Source organism: Ursus arctos, unplaced genomic scaffold (genome assembly GCF_023065955.2).
Source record: "Ursus arctos isolate Adak ecotype North America unplaced genomic scaffold, UrsArc2.0 scaffold_21, whole genome shotgun sequence".
NCBI lineage: Eukaryota > Metazoa > Chordata > Mammalia > Carnivora > Ursidae > Ursus > Ursus arctos.
In genome coordinates this window covers 816137-840530 of record NW_026622886.1, presented here as the reverse complement: position 1 = coordinate 840530, position 24394 = coordinate 816137, and the positions used below count along the sequence as shown (strand labels likewise).

The window sequence follows — 24394 nt, the reverse complement described above, 5'->3', positions numbered from 1 at the left end:
ATTAAGAATTTACATTTAAAGCACTAGCTTGTCTCTTGTCTTTTCAAACTTAAACCAAACTTCCTTCCTTTCAGGCTCCTAATCTCTTCTGTAGCTAGCAAATAACACGACTTTGTCTCTCTCTCTCTTTCTGAATTTGAATGGGATGATTATATGCAATTGTGTTTGGGGCCTCAATATTCCGTAGGGTGAATGCAAGCAATAGAAGAGTGGTGGGGAGTCTCGCAGGTAAAATGATGAGGACCAGGACCAAAGATGGGGAGATGGAAGATTTGAGTGGTTCTGCGAACTTAAAATATCACAGCTAAGAGAAAACAGTTCTTCTAGCCCAATCCTTTCATACAGCTATGGAAACTGAAGTCCAGAGAGCGTAGTTGCCTTGCCCAAAGTTACACATTGACTCTTTGTCAATGCTCTTTCTGCAGCTTCACACCATTCCTATTGTATTTCATTTGTTCCAATAGTCTTGTGTTTAAAAAAAAACAATCAGTTTGGGGCACCTGGCTGACTCAGTCGGTAGAGCATGCAACTCTTGATCCCCAGGTCATGAGTTCAAGCCCTATGCTGGGTGTAGAGATTACTTAAAAAAAAAAAACAAAAAAAAAAAACAAAAACAAGGGGCGCCTGGCTGGCTCAGTCCTTAAGCGTCTGCCTTCAGCTTAGAGCCTAATCCCACGGTCCTGGGGATCCAGCCTGGCATTGGGCTCCCTGCTCCGCGGGGAGCCTGCTTCTTCCTCTCTGGCTCCCCCTGCTTGTGTTCCCTCTCTCACTGGCTGTCTCTCTGTCAAATAAATAAATACAATCTTTAAAACAAAAACAAAAACACCCAGCTTACAACTGATGACATATCTTTGACAACTTTTTTTTCTTAGTGGTACGTTTAAAAATGATGCATCTTATAACTGGCAGCATCTTAAACTTGATGAAATACGGTAATCCAGAAGATGTTACCATCCCTTTGCTTGAAGCCCTTTGGTGCTGTTTTGTGAATTTTAAAGGAAATAGAATATGGACAACATTTTAGTCTTCAAAGTGATTCCAGTATAACCTATCCCACCGGATCCTCACAATCACCGTTTGGAGGAGGCAGGGCAGGTACGATGGTTCACACACACACACACACACACACACACGCTCGCGCGCTCGCGCTCTCTCGCGCTCTCTCGCGCTCTCTCGCGCTCTCTCTCTCTCTCGATCTTGAGCAGGCACAGCTCCCCCTGACCCAGCTCATGCACCCTTTCCCGAATGCTGCCTCACAAGAAACCGGCTCAGATTTCAGGCTTTTGCTGGTGGGGGAAAAGTTCTGTTCGCCCTAGGATAAGTGAGAAATCCTTCTGGACCCTTTCTCCGAAGGGCATTAGCCTCCTGACCCAGGGGGCACGCAGGAAAATCCTGCTTCTGTCTACTCCCGCCGGCAGTTGATCAACCATTCCTGGGCTACGACGCAGGAACCAAGCGGACAGGTGTGGATCAGGAGGGCACTCACCTACCACTCAACCCTCCGCGCTCCGGAGGCGGGGTCAATTCCCCCAGTCAGCTCCCTTCCGGGTCAGCGGGAGTCTCAACCTGAACGCAGTCTGGTTCTCAGACCACCGCCCCTCACGTGACCAGCCCCTTCGCCCACTCACCCCCCACCCTCCTCCTTGCGCCATAATCTCCGCCCTCCCCCTCAAAGCCCCGCCCCTGGCCTGGCGCAGGCCCCGCCCCTTCCCATCTGAGGGGCGGCAGGAGGGGGCCTGAAGAAAATGGCGGTGAATCAAAGTCACACCGAGAACCGCCGCGGGGTCGTCATCCCTTTTGGCGAAAGGTGCCTGAAGGGAAGCCGGGGGGCGGGGAGGGGTGCTCTTAGAGCCGGGAGGAGACCGACGGGTGGGGCTGGCGGTTTGCAAACTCTCAGCCAGTCGGGGCCTTTCCCGCTTTTTCGCGTGCAGCAGGCGGAGCCCCGCCCCCGCCCCTGGAGCGCGCGTGCCCTCGCGGGCGTTTAGGGGCTCGGAGGTGGCAGAGGCTGGAGCGCGTGGCCTCGCTCAGGTAAATGGACTGGTGCGCGGTGCGAGGCGCTCGTCGCCTAGAAAGGCGGGAGCGCAATGGCAGTAGTGGGGTGTCGCGCCGTCCCTCCGGGTCGCGTGCTGCTGCCGTTGGGAGCGCGAGCCACAGCGGGGTGACGGCGGCCGGGGAGGGGGGAGCGGTGGGCGCGCCCCTGTCGTTCTCCCGGGAACACGGAGGGGGAAGAGGCGGGAGTGCGGACAACTCTGTGGATCCCGCCCTGTTGGGGCCTCGCCTCGCTCTCAGGACCTCCAGAAGACCCGTTTCTGTTCGCCCCGACGTGGGTGGGGGGATGACTACTCTTACTTTACCGTAAAGACGGCCAGACGCCTAGGGAGGAGGACGCTGGCTGCGTGGCGTTTCGGGGTTCGCGCGGTGGCTGTGCGCGGGGCCGCCGGGGCCCGCTGCTCGCTCCCCTTCCCACCTCATGCCTCGCCTCCCCTCCGCTCTCCTCGGTTCCTCCCGCCCAGCTTTCCAGTTCTTAGACTTGGGCTTCCGCCTCCGCTCCGACTGGCCCTCGGTCTCCTTTGCGGCCGGGTAGCAGTGAGATTCCGACACTCAGTGCTGTGCTCCGGGGAGACTGCGCATTTGTCGGGAAGATCCGCTAAGACAGCACGATTGCCGATGTCCAGATCTGTTTTCTCTGCTTCCTCCCCCAGAAAATGTTCTTGACAGGTTCCTACCGGAGGTGGAGGCCGTCCGTCTTCCCTTGTAGTAGGAGATGATGGCCCGCCACTCTGACCGCGAGGTCTCCCTGCTCACGGGCCTAGAGCGGTTTGACCTGGGGTGCAGGTGTCGCTGTGCCCTGAAGCCACTTCTGATCTGGTGTTTGGGCTCGCTCAGCCTCTCTGCTTTTCTGTGTGTAGGTTGGAGGCAGGGCATAAAGCATGTTTTAAAAAATTATAACAGAAACACTGATTTTATGGTCCTTTGAGTTATCTTGATGGGGTCCACTCTGTGCTCTTGAATGCTTAATCATCGCCAAACACTAACTAGTAAGAGCTTTATACTTAATCACTGCTCTATCTACAATGAGGATCGATAGTATTTCCCTTATTTCTCAGGGAATTTCTGAAACTGAAACAAAGAGAAGTAAAATGCTTAAAATCATACTGCCAGTGCATGTGGGAGAGCTTTGATTGGGGTTTGAACTTCTCAACTCCAGCTGTCCCTCAGAAAGGAAAAGGACTGCTTCTCTGCTTTCTCCTCAGAAAAGACCCACCCTGTCACTGCTCTGGCTTCTTGTATAGAAACTATGATATTTCTTTATTTTTATTTTATTAAATTTTTTTATTTGAGCATAGTTGACGCACAATGTTACATTAGTTTCAGGCGTACAACATAGTGATTGGACTGCTCTGTAAGTTATGCTATGCTCACTGTAAGTGTAGTCACCACCTGTCACTATACAATGCTATGACAGTATCCTCGACTGTGTTCCCTATGCTGTGCCTTTTATTCCTGTGACTTATTCATTCCAAAACTAGAAGCCTGTATCTCCCATTCCCCTTCACCCATCTTACCCAACACTCCAACACCATCAGTTTGTCCTCTGTGTTTATTCTGCTTTTTGTGTGTTTATTCGTTTTGTTTTTTAGATTCCGCATATGAGTGAAATTATATGGTATTCGTCTTTCTCGGTTTGATTTATTCCACTTAGTGTAATACCCTCTGGGTCCACTCATGTTGTTGCAAATGGCAAGATGCCATCCTTTTTTATGGCTGCATAATATTCCTGCGTGTGTGTGTGTGTGTGTGTGTGTGTGTGCGCGCGCGCGCGTGTCACATCTTCCTCATCTAATTTTCTATGGAGGAACACTTATGTTACTTCCATATCTTGGCTACTGTAAATAATGCTGCAATAAACGTAGGGGTGCCTGTATCTTTTCAAATCAGTGTTTTCATTTTCTTTAGGTAAATACCCAGTAGTGGAATCACTGGATCTTATGGTATTTCTATTTTTAATTTTTTTGAGAAAACTCCATACTGTTTTCCACCGTGTCTGCATCAATTTACGTTCCTGCAGACAGTGCACAAGGGTTCTTTTTTCTCCACATCCTCTCCAACACTTACTTCTTGTCTTTTTGATTTTAGTCATTCTGACAGGTGTGAAGTGATCTTTCATTGTGGTTTTGATTTGCATTTGCCTGAAGATGAGGGATGTTGAGCATCTTTTCATGCGTCTGTTGGCCATCTGTATGTCTTCTTTGTAAAAATGTCTGTTCAGTTCCTCTGCCCATCTTTTAATGGGATTGTTTGGGGTTCTTTTGGTGTTGATAGAAACTACGTTAAAGAAATAGGTTGAGAAGGAGAAGATTGGTTGTATTTTGACTTCTTTTGCCTATTCAGAATACACATTTGAGAAATTCATCACACTGTAGCTGTGTTCTGGGGAGGTGGTTTTTGTTTTTGTTTTTTTACCCCCAGCTAAGTTATAATTGTGCAGATAGGACTCTATTGGTAAATAGGGAAGACACTGAGTTTTCTTTTTTTAACCAATGTTCTAAGATTGTGCAGATAGTACCATATGTGTTTATTGTAGAAAAATTAGAAAAAAAATTAAATTACCACAGATTCCAACATCCAGTGCTTTTTACATTTTGGTTTGTATCCTTCTGCACTTCCCTGCATGGAAATACACACAACACCCCACACACCTGAGACTGCTTTGTAATTTGTTTTCCTCACTTACCAACGTATTGGGAATGCTCTCCAGTATCAATATCTACATCATTATTTTCAATGACTGGTATTCCAGTATGCACAAATCTTTGTTCGAGCCCCTATCCGGGATGTTCAGGGTGTAATTTGTCATTGCTGTAAACATTGCCTCAGTGAACACTTTTGACAACTTATCTTTGCCCACCTGTCAAAATGTTTCTTGCAGATATGTTCCTGGAAGTGGAACTGTGGGATCAGAGGATATAGACTTTTAAAAAAGACTAAAATGTATTTTTAAAAAATATGAAAGTTCTGTAAAAATATTTTAAATTATACAAAAGAATGGAGAAATATATATTTTTGCAAAGTCACCCTATATCAATTTATATTCCTCTCAATACTCAGAGTGCCCATTTCACCACACCCTTGACAACACCTGGTATTAAACTTTGCTATTCTGCCAGTCTGAATAATTGAATCTTTAAAAAAATTTATTGCAAGTGAATTTATTTTTTCCTAAGGTTGTTGGCTATTTGTCTTTGATAAACTTTCTTTGTGAATTTTCTCCATTTTTACTAAGTTGTTCATGATTTTGTGTTTGTATGTGGTAAAAAATATAAAATGAAATTTACCATATTAACTATTTTTAGAAAATAGAAATTATATATATATATATAATATGTACAACATGATATGATATACATATATGTAGTGAAATGATTTCTACAGTCAAGCTAATACCATCTCCTTATACAGTTACCATTTTTTTGGTGTGATGCATGTACCTGAAATCTACTCTCTTAGCATATTTCCAGTGTTCAGTATACTCATTTTTTATTTTTATTTTTATTTATTTTTTATTTTTTTTGAAGATTTTATTTATTTATTCGACAGAGATAGAGACAGCCAGCGAGAGAGGGAACACAAGCAGGGGAAGTGGGAGAGGAAGAAGCAGGCTCACAGCGGAGGAGCCTGATGTGGGGCTCGATCCCACAACGCCAGGATCACGCCCTGAGCCAAAGGCAGATGCCCAACTGCTGTGCCACCCAGGCGCCCCAAGTATACTCATTTTTTTTAAAAGATTTTACTTATTTATTTGACAGAGAGAGGGCAAGGGAGCACAAGCAGGGAGAGCGCAGAGGGAGAGGGAGAAGCAGGCTCCCTGCTGAGCAGGGAGCCCAATGCGGGGCTCGATCCCAGGATCCTGGGATCATGACCTGACCCGAAGGCAGAAGCCCAACCCACTGAGCCACCCAGGCATCCTTTCAATATACTCATTAAGTGTAGTCATCATGCCTACAGTACATTGAATCTTTAAACTTATTCATCCTCCGTAACTATGAATTTGTACCCTTTGACCAGCATGTCCCCATTTCTCCCATTCCCTGAGTCCCTCCCTTGTAAACACCATTCTACTTTTTGCTTCTATGCATTTGACTTTTTTTCCCTTAAGATTCTACATATAAGTGAGATCATACAGTATTTATCTTTCTCTGGGTTATTTCAGTTAGCACCATGTTCTCAAGTTTCATTCATGTTGTAACATGTGACAGGATTTCCTTCTTTCTCATGATTGAGTGATACATTATATATATAAATACCACATCTTCTTTATCCATTGATCCATTGACCCGACATGTAGGTTGTATATCTTGGATATTGTGAATAAGCTGCAGTGAACGTAGGAGGGCAGGTATCTCTTTGATATCCTATTTTCATTTCCTTTGGGTACATACCGAGAAGTGAGATTGCTGGATCATATGGTAGTTCCATTTTTATTACATTGATTGATATTCATATGTTGAACCATCTTATGTTCCAGGAATAAATCCCACTTGGTCATGTGTGTAATCCTTTTAATGTACTGTTATATTCAGTTTGCTAGTCTTTTGTTGAGGATTTTTGCATCAGTATTTTTCAGAGATGTTAATCTGTAGTTTTCTTTTTTTTTTAAAGATTATTTATTTATTTGACAGAGAGAGAGACAGCCAGTGAGAGAGGGAACACAAGCAGGGGGAATGGGAGAGGAAGAAGCAGGCTCTTAGTGGAGGAGCCTGATGTGGGGCTCGAACCCAGAACGCCAGGATCACGCCCTGAGCCGAAGGCAGTTGCTTAACCACTGCGCTACCCAGGCGCCCCAATCTGTAGTTTTCTTGTCTTATAGTATCTTTTTCTAGCTTTGACATCAGGGTAATGCTGGCCTCAGAGAATGACCTTGGAAGTGTTCCCTTCTCTTCAGTTTTTGGGCAGATTTTCAGGAGGATTAGTGTTAATTATTCTTTCAGTGTTTGGTGAATTGTCTAGTGTAGCTCTCTGGTCCTGGGGTTTTCTTTGCTGGGAAGTTCTTGGTTACTGATTCAATCTTTTTACTTATTATTGGCTTGTTCAGGTTTTCTATTTATTCATGAATTAGCTCCTAGGAATTAATCCATTTCTTCTAGGTTATCCAATATGTTGGCATACAATTTTTCATAGTATTCTCTTACAATCCTTTTTATTTCTGTGGCATGTGTTGTAATGTTCTTTCTTTCATTTCTGGTTTTGGTAATTTGAGTCATCTCTCTTTTTTTAATTAGTTCATTTAGCCAAGGGTTTATCAGTTTCATTGATCTTTAAAATAACACCTGAGTTTCACTGATTTTTTATTCTGTTGCTTTTGTATCCTCTCTTTTGTTTATGTCAGCTTCGATTTTTATTTCCTCCCTTCTCCTAGGTTTGGGTTTAGTTGTTCTTTAGTTTCTGAAGGTGTAAAGTTAGGTTGTTAACTTGAGATCTTTGTTCTCTTTTATGTATGCATGTACAGATAGAAACTTCCCTCTTAATAGTGCTTTGTTGCATCCCATAGTTTTGGCATGTTGTGTTTTCATTTTTATTTATTTCAAGGTATTTTCCAATTTCCCTTGAGACTTTTTATTTGACCCATTGGTTATATAAAAATGTCAGTTGTTTCATTTCCACATATTTGTGGATTTTCCAGTTTTCCTCATGCTATTGATGTCTAGTTTCATTCCATTGTAATCAGAAAAAATACTTTAGATGATTTTTATTTTCTTGAATTTAAGACTTGTTTTGTGGCATAACATGTAACCTATCATGGAGAATGTTCCACGTGCACTTAAGAACATTGTTGAATCACCATATTGTACGCTTGAAACTAACACAACACTACATGTTAATTATGCTTCAATAAAAAGTAATAAAAGAAGTAAAGTTAGTCTCTTGTAGATAGCATGTAGTTGGATCTTAAATTGTTCATCCTTTGGAAGGTTCGTATATCAGAACCATTTCTCTTTAGCTGGGAACCTACTTACAAATTATAGATAAAATTATGTAAAATCTTTGCATATTTAGTATCTGGCAGTTACTTAGAGCTCAATGCATTATAAGGACATTAACTCAAATTCAGATGATTAACTATTGAAGCTTGAACTTTTGCTGAAGTTCTCGTTAGTGCTGGGGACAGAATAGTATTTGATAACCTTTGCCAAACGGTGCTGTGAAATTTCATTTGCAGTTTTTACCTCTTTTTTAGAAGCTTGTTGTCTCCACATGATAACATTTACCAACATGGTGAAAAATCATTCTTTGTTTCACCGCACTATACTTTGACTGAGGTTTTGCAGTCAATATGCCGTCCTTGTAGGACAGTGGTTCTCAGTCTGGGGTGATTTTGCCCCCAGGAGACATTTTTGGTTTTCACAATTTGGGGTAGGAGTGGGCTACTATTGATATTTGGTGGAGAGAGAGAAGGGGTGCTGCCAAACAATCTACAAAGCACAGCCCCCAACAACAGGTAATTAATAATTACCAACCCAGTCAATAGTGCCAAGAGTGAGAAATCCCACGTATTAGATGCTGACCCAGGACCTGACAGAATGAAACTGCAAAGAGTACTCCTACCTCCTGAATATTTCAGCACGTCTAGAGCCAAATTTATGTCCCTACTTCCCAATAAGCTTCTTTTTCTGATTTCCCTATTTCTTTGGAGACGAAGACCACCTTTGATTTCTCATGACTTTTTTGTCTTCCATATCCAATGAATTACCAAGCTCAGGGGTTTCTTTCTTCACAGTCTTTTAAATTTGATTAATTGATTTATTGAGGTTTTACACTTAATATATAAACCCACTTTTTTACTGAGGTATAATTCATATAACATAAAATTTGCCATTTTAACCATTTTAAAATGTAAAATTCAGAGGCTTTTAGTATATTCACAATATCCTGCAATCACCACCATTGTCTAATTCCAGAGCATTTTCATCATCCCAAAAGAAACTGTACCTATTAAGCAGTCACTCCTCATTCCTCACTCAGCCCAGCTTCTAACAACCTCTGATCAAAAGTACAACCAGACAGAAGATAATAAAGCAATAGAGGAACTGAACAACACTATCGGATCCAATTGGCCCTAACAGACATATATAAAACCCTCCACCCAACAACACATAATATACATCCTGGGCTTTTTTTGTTGGAATTTTTTTGATTACTGATTCAATCTCTTTACTTGTTATAGGTCTATTCAGATTTTCTTTCTTCTTTAGTCCTTTTGGTTTGTCTCTAGGAATTGATCTATTTCAAATAGATTATCTAATTTGTTGGCATTTAATTGTTCATATATTTGCTCATAATCCTTTTTTTCCCTGTAAGTTCTGTGATAACATCCCCACTTTTATTTCAAATTTTAGTAATTTGAGTTTTCTTTCTTTTTTTCTTAGTCTAGGTAAAAGTTGCTCAATTTTGCTGATCTTAAGGGATTAAGTTTTGGTTTTATTGATTCTTTTGTTTCTATTCTTTATTTATGTCCGCTATAATCTTTATTATTTCCTTCCTTCTGCTAGCTTTGGGTTTAATTTGGTCTTGTTTTTCTAGTTTTCTACTGTGGAAAAGTAGATTATTGATTTGCTCTACTTAAAAAATTGCAAGCATTAAAAGCTATAAATTTCCTTCTTAAGCACTACTTTTGCTACATCTCGAAAGTTTTGATATGTGTGTTTTCATTTTTATTCATCTCAAAATTTCTAATTTCTAGGGATTCAATTCTGTTTTCTAATTTCACTTGCAATTTTTTTTGATCCATTAGTTGTTTAAGAGCATTTTATTTAATTTTTACATATTTGTTAATTTGTCAGATTCCCTCTGTTATTATAATTTCATTCCATTGTGGTCAGAAAAGATACTCAGTATGATGGCAATCTTCATAAATTTAGTGAGACTTGTTTTGTTGCCTAACATATGGTCTGTCTTACAGAATGTTTCATGTGTATTTGAGAAGAATGTGTCTACTACCTTTGTGGGTGAAGTGTCCTTATATGCTAGGTCCAGTTGACTTTTATTAGATGCATTCATGTTTATATTTGTAATGTCTTTTTGATGATTGGCGTTTTATCATGATATAATAATGTCTCATAATAATTTTTGTTTTAAAGTCTATTTTTTTCTGATATTAGTATAGCCACTGCAGCTCTCTTTTGGCTACTGTTTGATGGAAAATCTTTTTTCATCCTTCCACTTTAAACCTATTTGTGACTTTGGATCTAAAGTAAGTCTTTTGTAGACAGTATATAGTGGTATCATGTTTTAAAAATGTCTATTTTGCCAGTCTCTGAGTTATAATTGGAGGGTTTAATTCATTTACACTTAATGTAATTATTGATAAGAAGGGACTTAACTTCTGCTCCTTTGCTATTTGTTTCCTATATGTTTCACTTCCTTCATTAATGCTTTCCTTTGTGTTTAATAGGTATTTCCTAATATACTATCTTGATTCCCTCCTCATTTCTTTTACTGTTTATATTTTAGTTATTCTCTTTGTGGTTGTCCTGAAGATTACATTTAACATGTTAATTTATAACAATCTAGTTCAAATGAATACCGATTTAGTTTTTCTTTAAAGATTTTATTTATTTACTTGAGAGAGAAAGAGAGAGCAAGTGAGAGAGAGAGAGACAGAGAGCATGAGTGGGGGGGTAGAGGGAAAGGGATAAGCAGATTCCCTACTGAGCAGGGAGCCCTACACAGGGCTTGTCCCCAGGACCCTGGGATTGTGACCTGAGCCAAAGGCAGACTCTTAACTGACTGAGCAAGACCAATTTAGTTTTAATTGTATGCAATAGATTTGTTCCTATATAGCTCTGTCCCCTTATACTGCTATTGTCCCAAATTACATCTTTATACATTGTGTACCCATCACTGTAGATTTACAATTATTGTTTTGGTTTTTTTTAAAGATTTTATTTATTTATTTGACAGAGAGAGAGACAGCCAGCGAGAGAGGGAACACAGGCAGGGGGAGTGGGAGAGGAAGAAGCAGGCTCACAGCGGAGGAGCCTGATGTGGGGCTCCATCCCATAACGCCGGGATCACGCCCTGAGCGGAAGGCAGACGCTTAACCGCTGTGCCACCCAGGCGCCCCTACAATTATTGTTTAATGCAATTGCCTTTTAATTCATATAGGAAGAAATGAAGAGTTCCAAACCAAAAATACATTAATACTGACTTTTATATTTACCTATGTAGTTAGCTTTACCAGTGTTGTATTCTCTGTTTATTTGTATGGGTTTGATTTACTGTCTGTGTCTTTTTATTTTTATTTTTTAAATTTTTTCTAGAGAGGGGTGGGGGAGGGGCAGAGGGAGAGGGGGAGAGAGAATCCCAAGCAGGCTCCACACACAGCATGGAGCCTGATGTGGGGCTCGATTTCATATCCCTGAGATTATAACCTGTGCCAAAATCAAGAGTTGGACCCCTTTTTTTCTTTTAAGATTTTATTTATTTATTTGACAGAGAAACAGCCAGCGAGAGAGGGAACACAAGCAGGGGGAATGAAAGAGGAAGAAGCAGGCTCCCAGCGGAACAGGGAGCCCAACGTGGGGCTCAATCCCAGGACTCTGGGATCATGCCCTCAGCTGAAGGCAGACACTTAATGACTGAGCCACCCAGGCACCCCAAGAGTTGGACCCTTAAGTGACTGAGCCACTCAGGTGCCCCTCTAGTGTCTTTTTATTTCAGGCTGAAGGACTTCCTTTGGCATTTCTTGCAGTTCAGACCTACTAGTGATGATCTCTCAGTTTTTGTTTACTTGGTAATATTTTAAATTCTCCTTAATTTTTGAAGGGTGTTTTTGTCAGATACAGAATTTTTGGTTGACAGGTTTTCCCCCCCTTTTAGCACTTTGCATACGTCATTCCACTACCACCTGCCTCCATAGTTTTGTTTTTTTTTTAAGATTTTATTTATTTAAGGAACACCTGGGTGGCTCAGTCAGTTAAGGGTCTGCCTTCCACTCAGGTCATGGTCCCAGGGTCCTGCGATCGAGTCCCATGTTTGGCTTCCTGCTTAGCTGGGAGTCTGCTTCTCCCTCTCCCTCTACCACTCCTCCCTACTCATGCGCTCTCTGTCTCTCTTGCTCTCTCTCTCAAATAAACAAATAAAAGTCTTAAAAAAAAATTTTTTTTTTAAGATTTTATTTGTTTATTTGACAGAGATAGAGACAGCCAGCGAGAGAGGGAACACAAGCGGGGAGTGGGAGAGGAAGAAGCAGGCTCATAGCGGAGGAGCCTGATATGGGGCTCGATCCCACAATGCTGGGATCACGCCCTGAGCCGAAGGCAGACGCTTAACCGCTGTGCCACCCAGGTGCCCCTAAAAAAATTTTTTTTTAATAATAAAAAAAAGATTTTATCTATTTGAGAGAGTGAGAGAAAGAGCACAAGCAGGGGGAGGGGTAGAGATAGAGGGGCAAACAGACTTCACACTGAGCAGGGAGCCCAACGTGGGGCTCGATCCCAGGAACCTGGGGATCAGGACCTGAGCCAAAGGCAGCCACTTAACTGACTGAGCCACTGAGGCACCCCTGCCTCCATCGTTCTTGATGGGAAGTCAGCTATTTGCTTTATTGAGGATTCTTTGTACATGATGATTCTTTTTTCTCGCTGCTTTGAAGAGTCTCCGTATTTGGCTTTCAGCAGTTTGATTATAATGTGTCTTGGTGTGGATCTCTTTGAGTTTATCCTGGTAGGAGTTTGTTGAGCTTAGATATGTAGATTCATGTCTTTCATTAAATTGGAAGAGATTTTGGCCATTATTTCTTCAGATATTCTTTATGCTCCCTTTTCTCCTCTCCTCTCCTTCCGGCAGTCTCATTACGTATTTGGCTGTGAGCTGGATTTTGTTCCACAGGTTTGTTAGACTGTTCATTTTTCTTTATTCTTTTTTCTTTCTGTTACTTGGGTAGTAACTGTTATTCTTAATTGACCTATCTTCAAGTTCACTGATTCTTTCCTCTGCCTCCTGAAATTTGCCATTAAGCCCACCACTACTGAATTTTTCATTTTACTTATTGTAGTCTCCACCTTCGTAATTTCTATTTAGTTCATTTTTCTATTTCTATCTCTTTATTGATATTCTCTACTTTTTGAGACATTGTTCTCATTATTTCCTTTGGTTATTTAGACATGGTTTCTTATAAATCTTTAAGCATAATAAAATAGTTTATTTAAAGTCGTGGTCTAGTGGGGTGCCTGGCTGGTTCAGTCAGTAGAGCATGTGACTCTTGATCTTGGATTTGGGAGTTTGAGCACCACATTGTGGGTAGAGTTAACCTAACAGACAAATAACGTCTTTGTTTAGTTAATCCAATGTGTGGGCTTCCTCAGGGCAGTTTCTATTAATTTCGTTGTCTAATGTTCACAGAAGAACATATGGGCCATACTTACTGGTTTCTTCGTATGCCTCGTGATTTTTTGTTGTTGTTGAAAACTTGACATTCTGAATATTATAATTTGTCAACTCTGAAAATCAGAATTTCTTTCTTCCTCAGGGTACTTTGTTGCTGTTTGTTGTAGTTATTGTTTGTTTGTTTAGTGGCTTTTCTGAATTATAAATTTTGTAAAGTTTGTGCTCTTTGTCATGTGTGGCCACTAAAGTCTCTCTGGTGTGAACTTAGTAGCCACCTAGTGATTCGAATATTTCCTTATATATCTGAACCAAAACAAAACAAAAACAAAAAAAACCTCCCTGCCTTTGCAGATGGGGTCTGCCTGTGTGTTTGGAGCATGTTTTTGTCACTCAGCCAGGCAGTTTAGAGCTCTGTCTTAGCTTTCACTTCCTGCTTGAGCAGAGTCTTTTTGTCAACCAGAGGTAAAAGTTTTGGGCCTTCTCAGTTTTCTTCTGAGCATGAATCCAGCCCTGGGAAGATGTGCATGTACCTTTCTAGATTCCCATGAATATGTCAGAGCTTTTCAAAGCCTCTATTCCCTAAAGCATCTCATCAGCCTTTCCTCCGTAACTTTTCAGTTTTGTTTGCACTAAGTGTCATCCTTTGCCCCAGACAGTAGCAACTAATACATTTACCTTGAACTGTTTTTGACAAATGCACCCTGGGTAGTCACCTGGGTAGTGCCTGAATTAGGCACACACCCTTTGAGGCAGCCCCTCAAGAGAGCTACCAGACAAGTTAAAACAACCACAATTCTTTGAGAATAAGGTGTGTTCTGCTCCCTTTGGTACTTGGCACTTACACTAGGAATGTGGGTTATTTTTAAAGCTCTTGCCAAACTGGGAATTGGAGGATGGTACCAGGGTAGGTTAAAGTGTCATAAAGTTCTCTTACTGAGACGCAGCTATTTTTTCTTGATTAAACATTCTCTTAGTTACTTTAAGGTTTTGATTAGATTCCAGAGTTCTGAACTGAGTTTTGGAGTTCCCTAATTTTTTAAGATTTATTTATTTATTTGAGAGAGAGAGAGAGAGAGAGAGAGAGAGAAAGAGAGAGAAGAGGCGCAGAGGGAAAGGGAGACAGTGTCCCAAGCAGAATCCTCACTGAGTGTGGACCCTGACTTGGGACACGATCCCAGACCCTAAGACCACAACCTGAGCCCAAACCAAGAGTCCAACACTCAAGCAATTGCACCACCCAGGCACCACTTGAGTTCCCTATTTTTCCTGACATTTTTGCTGGCATCTTATATTTTCATTGTATTTTAAAAAGCCCTTTTTATCAACACATCACCACCCCAGTTCCAGTTCTTATCGCTGCACATCAGGAATATTTTAGGGATTCTTTTTTTTTTTTTTTTTTAAAGTAATCACCACACCCAACATGGGACTTGAACTCATGACCCCAAGATCAAGAGCTGCATACTCTACTGACTAAGCCAGGACAGCACCCCTTAGGGATTCTTAAAGTGGTGCCTCTGATATACCACCACCTCCTTGATCATGTGACTAGCCTGCTGAGACAGCTGCAGCTCACAATTTCTCCTTGCCTATTAAATGGTGTCTCTAAGCTCTAGTTCCAGCATGGCTTTCCAGCTCTATTTCACTATTCTCCCCCCTCCCACCACTTCCGTGCTGTTTGGATGAATCCACACAGGTAGGCTGCTCCCAAGTCTGCAATTTGTTTTCCACTGCATACCTCCATTAATACTGCTGTTGCATCTCTATTCATGCTGTTTGCTCCCCATCTGGATTGTGCCCTACTTTCACCTTTGCCTACTGAAACACTATTCATATCTTCAGAATCAACTCACACTTCATCCTTCCTATAAAGTCATTTTTAGGCACTTTAACCAAAGCTAATCTCTCCTTCTACTAAATTGCTATGATATTTTTGTGCCATTAATATGATGTATGTCATATCATTGCTTGCATTGTTATCTATATTTATGTTTTCATTCACCCATTCTTTCCATAAATATTTAGTAACACCCACTGTTTGCTAGGGCTACAGTGGAAAGACGTCGTTAATGATCATTAGTTAAGACATTGAACAAACAAGCACATATCTATTATAATAATTACTTAGAAAGAGAAGAAACCCAATAGGATTCTGTGAGTGAGAATAGGATGAGTCCAAGTTTCTCAGGTTAATAGTGAGGGGAGAACATGGCAGAGGGAACAACATGCCAGAGGAATCTGGAGCACTTTGTGTGCCTTACCATCTCTATCAGAGTCAGAGAAACATTTCCATTACCACAGTGCTTTATACTTACTGCATACAAAGAATAAAAATTGGTGAGTAAACATTAAAAAGAAGGTAAATTTGATAAGAAAAAAAAAGAACCCAGGGCGCCTGGGTGGCTCAGTCAGTTAAGCCTCTGACTCTTGGTTTCAGCTCAGGTCATGATATTAGGGTCCTGAGATCAAGCCCCATGTAGGGTTCCCCACTCAGTAGGGATTCTGCTTCCCCTCTCTCTCTGCCCCTCGCCCTGCTTGTGCACTCTTTCTCTCTAAAATAAATAAATAAATCTTTAAAAGAAGGGAAAAAAAAAAGAACCCAATGATAAAAAGGGAGAAGAATAAGTTAATAGAGAATAAGATCATTTAATTTCCTTTCTATTTCAATAAAATAATGGCAGTAGCAGCAGCAGCTGACATTTATTGAGTGCTTACTCTGGGCTAGAGACTGCTAAAAGCTTTATGTGTGTCATTTTATATAACTTCTAAATTGTGTGGTGTCTGCCCTTTCTTTTCTGCAGTGTCTTGACTCAGTGTCAGGATGTAGAGCTCTCCTTCCTACAGCAACCAGAGGGATCCAGTTACTTCAGTGGTACAAAGAAAGGAACGTTGTTTCTTACTTCATACCGGGTAATTCTACTTCTACTTTGATTGGATTAACTGCACATTTGTTTTCCTTAAAATGGAGAGAGGTTAAACATTGACTTTCAAAGTGTTTTAAAACATTCACACTTTTATGATTTTCCATGTTGAGGAATATGGAAGAAAATGAGTGATGTTTCTCAGTTAGGCCAGGACATTAAAGCAGCCTAGACCTTAGAATTGCTTTGCTATGTCTCAATCTGTGGACAAACTGCATTCCTTCTCTGAAATTTCTTTCCTCTCCTAGGTGATCTTCGTGACTTCACACACAGTCAGTGACCCCATGTTTTCTTTTATGATGCCATTTGATCTGATGAGTAACTGTACCATCGAACAACCAGTCTTTACCCCCAACTTCATTAAAGGAATCATTCAGGCAGCTCCAAATGGTAAGAGTTCCCCCTCAGGAGTATATATTTTTTTTCTCAAAAACTTCCAGAAGGTTGAAGATTCAGACTTGGCTCGTGCTGGAATTCAAAGAAAGCTGCCCTGCTCCATTGGGTAGTGCTTCTCTCTCTGTCTGGGGCAGTCCTCTCTGGCCAGCGGTGCCAGCACCTCAGTGAGTGTGTGCCATTTCTTCCCCCAGGTGGCTGGGAAGGACAGGCTACTTTTAAATTAGCCTTCAGAAAAGGAGGTGCCATCGAATTTGCCCAGTTGATGATGAAAGCTGCCTCTGCTGGTGAGCAATGCTAATAAAGATACTAAACGCTTTGGGGTTTTGAGGCCTGTCACCCACCTGGTCAAGACTTTGGCCTCTGTGGTCAGGCAGTTGGTAGCTGCACATGTATTGGGCAGACATTTCCTGAGCCTCCCTAGTACGGGACACGTACAGTCCTACATGCTGGGAGCAAGATTATTCAGTCCCTCCTTTTCTTAAAGGAGTTTGCAATCGACTAGGAGCTTATACTCAGACATCTGAACGACTGATTTTTACCTGATAATCTTTTGTCCATTTAAATGCTGGTCTCATATCATTGAGTAGTCTCATTTTCAGGTCAGGGAGCCCCAGCTGCCTGAGCTCTTTTTCCTCTGTCATGCCTTTTTGTCTTTTCTCCTCTCTAGCTTTGCCTTTGTTTCTCTTAGGTTTAGTTCCCATCTTCCACAAGAAGAGGGAAGAGGTATTGTCAAGCGCTAAAGCATTGATCTAATGTATGTACCAGATAACTCTTTCAGACTTTGATACATATAATCCTTTTATGGGACGCCTGGCTGGATCAGTTGGTCGAGCATGTGACTCTTGATCTAGGGGTTGTGAGTTCAAGTCCCATGTTGGGTGTAGAGCCTACTAAAAAAACAAATCCTTTAATGATATATTTTTATTTAATCTAGCCTCATTTCATACCCCTACTCTCTCACCTTTTGTACTCTAATCTAACTGGACTGCTTTGTGTCTTGTTCTCTCATCTCTGAGCCTTCATGGGATTTGTTCTTTCTGGGTAATTTTATTTATTTATTTATTTATTTATTTATTTATTTATTTATTTATTTTTAAAGTAAACTCTATACCTAATATGGGGTTTGAACTCACGACCCCAGGATCAAGAGTCTCATGCTGTATTAACTGAGCCTGCCAGGTGCCCTGAAATTTGCTCTATCTGGAATGTTCTTTCTCTTTCTCCCTTGCCTCCACCCTAACTCCAATCTAGTTGAGATGAACACAATCTAGTTGAGACAGACATATGCAGATATGCCACAATAGAGGCATGGACGATGTGCTGGGGACACAGAAGGATGGAATGAATTTTCTAGCTCAGAAGACTGACTGGATCATGGTGCTATAAACCATGATTAAGAAACAAGAGACAGTCTAAATTGGAGAGAAAATGAGTTCAATTTTAGATATAATAATACTAACATTTATTGAGTGCTTACCATATAGTGGGCAGTATTCCAAGCCCACTTGTGTCAATATTTGTAACCCTCACAGAAACTTATGATGTAGCTACAATCATTATCCCCAGTTGATAACAGGGAAAACTGAGGCGGTGATGGTCATATAATTTCCCAAGGCTGTACAGGCAGACAGTGATGGGGCTAGAATCTGAACCCTAAACCTCTTCTCACTCTTTTTTCGAACTTTTTATTTTGAAAAATAATCATATCTCTGGAAAAGTTGCAAGAATATTACAACAAACTCTCATGGACCCTTCATCTAGATTCACCCATTATTAACATTTTCCCACATTTCCTTTATCTTATTCTTTTTTTGCTTTTGTTTTTACTGAACTATTTGGGAGTAAGTCACAAAGATCATTTCCTTCATTCCTAAGTATCTGAATGTAAATCTCCTAGGAGCAGGGGTATTCTCTTGTCTACCCTCAGTCTACTTATCAAATTCAGAAAATTTAACATTGAAACAATGCTATTATTTAATATATGGTTTATATTCGTATTGAAATGATTAACCCATTACTGTTGCTAATTCTAATAGCACACTTTTTTTTTTTTCCCCAATCAGGATCTAATCCCAGATTACACATTGAATTTAGTTGTCCCATGTCTTTGGTCTCCTTTAATCTGGACTCAGCCTTTCTTTGTCTTTCTTGACACTGACATTTTAAAGAGAATACGGGCTTATTGTTTTGTAGAATTCCCCTTAATTTGGATTTGTCTGTTTCCTCCTGCTCAGATGCAGGTCATGCATTTTTGCAGGAATACTATATAAGTGTTGTTGTATTCTTTCATCCTATACTCTTAATTCCTACATCTTATTAAATGTGAGGTACATTGGAAAGCTAGCGGTCAGTGGTTGTGCAGCTCAGAGTTCCAAAGATGACCTGTATCTGGAGACCGATTTAGAAATGCTCAGCACACAGGTCATCTCTGGAGCCACGTGAGTGATAAGATCATTCAGTGACTTAAGGATGGTATTCCAAGGGTCCTCAGCATCTCAGGGATGGGGAGGGGAGGGGTGACCGTAATGAAGATTGCAAAGGGGCTGACTGAGGTAGGAGGAGAATTGAGGGAGTTTATTATCCCAGAGGTCAAGGAAGGAAAGTTTCAGGCATTACTGAGTGGTCATCTGTCAGCTGCTGCAGAGGTGTTTGATAAAGTGAAGACTGAAAAATGTGCATTGCATGTGGAAATTTGAGTTTGTTGTTGGTCTTAGCAAGAGAGAAGTGCTAAAGAAGACAGGTGGCAGAAAAGCCATATATGGGAAATTGAGGAGTAAGAAATTTTTTTTTACCGTTACCTTTAATATACAGAGCAAAGATATAAAGGCCAAGGAGTTCACATGCTGTACCCAACCAACAGCTCTTCGTTGTCCAAAGGGCAGTTAGGATCTGGAAGCCTGCCACTGGCAGACAGAGCATAGCCATGTGGAACCCAGAGTCAGGGCACACTTGGAAGTCCAGCTCCTCTTTGCTACAGATGTCTGTAGAACTCAGAATAATTGCATACTGGGTCTTGACTTTGCTCTTATTTTTGGCCTCACAGTACTGAGGGGGCTTATTTTTAGGATTATGGACTAAGGATCAGGCAGCTTGAGGGGATCCTCTTTGTGCTCTCATTAAGATCTGCTTCTTGGTCTGCAAAGCAACAGAGTCCCAGCAGTTACATAGCTACTTGGAAAGAGTTTAGGCAACTTATGTGAACTTGGCCCGATGTCTGGACCTACTCTGGGTCTGATTATATCATGGCTTAGGTGTGGGAGCCTACCCCCGCTCCCCCAGTAAGAGTCAGGCTTGTGAGATGGGCTCCCTTGATGCCTTTAGAATTAACTACCCATCATGCTTCGTGATATGATTCTTTGACCCTTTGCAGAAGTCCCTTCCCCTCTGCAGAGCTGACTTGTTGGGGCTCTTTGATTCTTGTTTTTACCAAATATATATTGAGTACCTACTGTTGCCCAAACACTACATGAGATGATTGAGAACACAACAGTGAACAAGGCATATATAGTCCCCACCTTTGTTAAACTTACAGTCTAGCGAGAGTAATATAAGAAATAAGCAAACAGGGGCGCTTGGGTGGCTCAGTCGGTGAAGCATCTACCTGTGGCTCGGGTCATGATCCCAGGGTCCTGGGATGAAGCCCTGCATCGTGCTCCTTGCTCAGCGGGTAACCTGCTTCTCCCTCCTCCTCTGCCTGCTGCTGTGCCTACTTGTGTGCTCTCTCTGTCAAATAAAGAAATAAAACCTTTTTAAAAAAGAAGAAATAAGCAAACATATAAGTTAATAAAATAATTACTTCTTCTGGAAAGGATATTAATAGGATATTGAAAAGGAGGATAATAGGGGTAAAGAGGACAACTTTAGATTTATAATGAATTAGTTAAGATAATGCTAGCTATTGAAACAGGTAAACCCCAAATTATCAATAGCTTAAGACAATACACATTACTGCTTATGTAAAGGACGATCGGCAAGGGTAAAAGGGGGCTCTGAACTACATAGCCCTTTAGGGACCCAGGGTACTAGAGTCTCTGCCATCTTTAACACATGGCTTCCACAGCCTCTCTGGATAGTCAGCAGAGAGGGAAAGAGAGTAAAGGTTTCCTGGGAAGCTTGTACCAGGGAAGACCCGGAAGCGGTGTACATTACTTCTGGTCATATGCCGGAGGCCAGAAATTAGTGTGGTAGGCTGATAATGGCTCCCAAAGATATATCCATGTCCTAATCCTGAGAATCTGTGAATGTTGCCTTGTTTGGAAAAAGAATCTTTGCAGATGTGATTAATTTAAGGATCTTGAGATGAGGAGATTATCCTGGATTATCCAGGTGGGCCCCAAATGCCATCACAAGAGTCCTTATAAGATAGATGCTGAAGAAGATAAACAAGAAGTGCTTGCTTGCTTCTGTATCACGTTGCCATTACATTGGTCTTTAATGGATGTATCTTGCCAACTTGATAGAATCCTCACTTGGAAGTGTTTTCTGAATATTTTTTATGGTAAATGCTATGCTAGGCCCTGAATAAGCACAGGCAAATAAGACATAATCTCTGCCCCCAAGAAGCATACAGTTCAGGACAAGGGAGGTGTATATTTTTTATCTTGCATCCTGGGAGCATTGTTGGACACACATGTAAGATGGTGGTTGATACTGTATTAATTATTTGGTTGATAGCTGCTGTACATCTGACTTAAAAGAATTAAAAAGTCCCTATTTTGCCGAACTTGTCTTCTCAGCTGCCAGAGGAGTTCCACTTGGAAGTGTAAATTGCTGGTTCAGCACTCCAGGACTGTACGTAGTTACTGGGCAGGGGGGCATGATGTACACCCAACAGATGCCTTGTCCAGGTAAGGAATAGCAGGGAAGTTCTTCTTGGGAGGTGGAAAAGTATGCCAGGGGCTCAAAGATCCATTCATTGCTAGTTTGCCTCCAACTCTGCTACAGGAGAAACAGGAGAAGTTTAGGAAATTGGAAAATGGTTGAGTCCATGACTTCGTTTCTAGACTGAAGCCCAGCGGCAGGTCAGTAAGTGACTGGGCTTCAGCTTCCGGATCACTTTTAAGTATAATGTACACATATGGAACGTACCTGGGCAACTCCTGTTAGTGGGAATAGTCACTTCCTGCTTATAGTCTGAGCAGAAAAAGTGTGCTCTTCCCCACCTCCCCCTTCCCATTTCTCACAAGTTTAGCCATCACGCTTGTGCCACGCCCTTCAACCTCACTCAGGACTCCAGCTTTATGCCCTATGCCTTTCAACGATTGTGCCTGTCCACAGTGATTCTCAAACATGGTCTCCTAACAGGCTGTCAACAGGCCCCCAAGTGCAGCCCTTTCTTGGTTTCTCCTTGGAACATGACATACATGTCTACCAGCTTTTAGTTTTTTACACAACTGATGCCACAGAATTATATTTTTATAGCTGTATGACAAAAAATATAATCTAATAATTATTTTAAATGCATTAGTCTCTTAGAGGCTCCTGGGTGGCTCAGTTGGTTAAGCCAGGTTGTGATCTCAGGGTCATGAGATTGAGTCCTGTGTCAGGCTCTGTGCTCAGCTCAGAGTCTTCTTGAGATTCTCTCCCCCTCCTTCTCCCTCCCCCTCTGCTCCTTCCCCCACTTTCATGCTCTCTCTCTCCTTAATAAATAAATAATCTTTAAAATAAATAAATAATTAGTCTCTTAGAAAACAAAAAATGGAATTACAAGCCATTGTTACAAAAATATTAGCTTTTGTCATTGTCCAGTGATTCACCTTTACTGAGATCTTTATTTCTGTAAAGATGGCTTTATTTTTTTTTTATTTTTTATTTTTTTAAAGATTTTATTTATATTTATGTGACAGAGAGACAGCCAGCGAGAGAGGGAACACAGCAGGCGAGTGAGAGAGGAAGAAGCAGGCTCCCAGCGGAGGAGCCTGATGTGGGACTCGATCCCGGCACGCCGTGATCACGCCCTGAGCCAAAGGCAGACGCTTTAACGACTGCGCTACCCAGGCGCCCCCTATTTCTGTAAAGATGGCTTTAAATTATTGTCTGGTGTCCTTTCACTTCACCCTGCAGGACTACCTTAAGCTCTTCTTGCCCTGCAAGAATGAACTCCTTCAGCTTTTGTTTATCTGGGAACATCTTCATTTCTCCCTCGCTCTTGAAGGAGTTTGGCCAAATAGAGGATTCTTGTTTGACAGTTTACTTCTGGCCTCTAAAGTTTCTGATGAGCAATCTGCTAATTATCTTATTGAGGAGCCCTTGTATGGGATGATTCACTTCTTTCTTGCTGCTTTCAAGATTCTCGCTTTGTCTCTGTCTTTTGAAAGTTTGATGAGAATGTATCTCAGTGTGTATTTCTTTAAGTTCATCTTACTTAAAGTTTATTGAGCTTCCTGAATGTTTATAGTCATGTTTTTCATCAAATTTGGGAGGTTCACAGTCATTATTTCTTCAAATATTTACTCTGTCCCTTTTTCTTCTCCTTCCGGGACTTTCACAGTATGTATGTTGGTCTGCTTGGTGGTGTTCCACAGGTCCGTCACGTTCTGTTCACTCTTCTTCAGTGTTTGGTTTTTGTTTTTTGTTTTTTTTCCCTATTCCTCAACCTCTACTGTTTCCATTGTCTTGTCTTCAAGTTAATGGATTCATTCTTCTGCCTACTCAAATCTGAATTTGAATCCCTCTAGTGAATTTTTCATTTCAGTTACTGTACTATTCAGCACCAGAATTTCTTTTTGGTTTCTTGTTAAGTTTTCCACCTCTGCTGATATTTGTGTTTGATGCATACATCATTTTCTTGACTTCCTCCACATTTTCCTTTAGTTCTTTGAGAATCTTTAAGACCATTCTTTTAACGTTTTTTCTAGTTAGTTCAAACATAAATATGACTTGACAGTTGTCCATTCATTGATTCAGTTAAACCACTTTGGAAATGTAGCCAAGAAAATAAATAAAGCCCAGGTTTATTGCAATGTGAATTAGAAAGTTGGAAACAGGGGTGCCTGGGTGATGCAGTTAAGTGTCAGACTCTTGGTTTTGGCTTAGGTGGTGATCTCAGGGTCTTGGGATCGGGTATCACCTTGGCTCCGTGTTCAGTGTGGAGTGAGCTTAAGACATTCTCCCTCTCCCTCTGCCCCCCCCCCCCGGTGCTTAAGCTCAAAGATGCTCTCTCTCTCTCTCTCTCTCTCTCTCAAATAAATAAATAAAATCTAAAAAAAAAAGAAAGAAACAACATGCTCTTCTACAGCAGGGAAATTAAGTAGCACCTATCCATGTGATAAAATATTGTCCAGCTTTTAATGTGTGAAATATGTTAATAATATAAAGAAATTTTTTATAATGTCAGGTAAAAAGAGCCAGATAAAAAAATGTGTGGGTGTTATGATTGTGATTGTATAAAAATATTAACAGAGATCCTACAAAGAAATACACCAAGACATTAAGATTTTGTCTGAGAGTGGAATTATAGATGACCTTTAAAGTTCATCTTTTCACTATTTTCCCAATACATATTCCTCATTGAGCATGTATTACTTTCTTCATACTCAAACAAAATTTATTAAGTAAAATATATCTTTGAGCACAACAGTAACTGTAGGGTTATTTTCATGTTAATTTGAACCCCTCCACAACAGGAAATGATAAAGCCTTCATCTGGTGGTGGCTAAAGGATCTGGCTTTAGCATTTTTCTGCCCTAATT

The 24394-nt window shown here is 41.1% G+C and overlaps 1 protein-coding gene across 1 annotated transcript; it reads left to right on the top strand.

Moving 5' to 3' along the window:
• Positions 1 to 1745: 1745 nt before the first annotated feature.
• Positions 1746 to 22777, top strand: WBP2NL (WBP2 N-terminal like). Its single transcript, XM_057316136.1, has 6 exons — positions 1746 to 1807; positions 16188 to 16296; positions 16556 to 16697; positions 16895 to 16987; positions 21440 to 21550; positions 22767 to 22777. Exons 1-6 carry the CDS (start codon positions 1746 to 1748, stop codon positions 22775 to 22777), a joined length of 528 nt encoding a protein of 175 aa, XP_057172119.1.
• The last annotated feature ends 1617 nt before the right edge of the window (positions 22778 to 24394 follow it).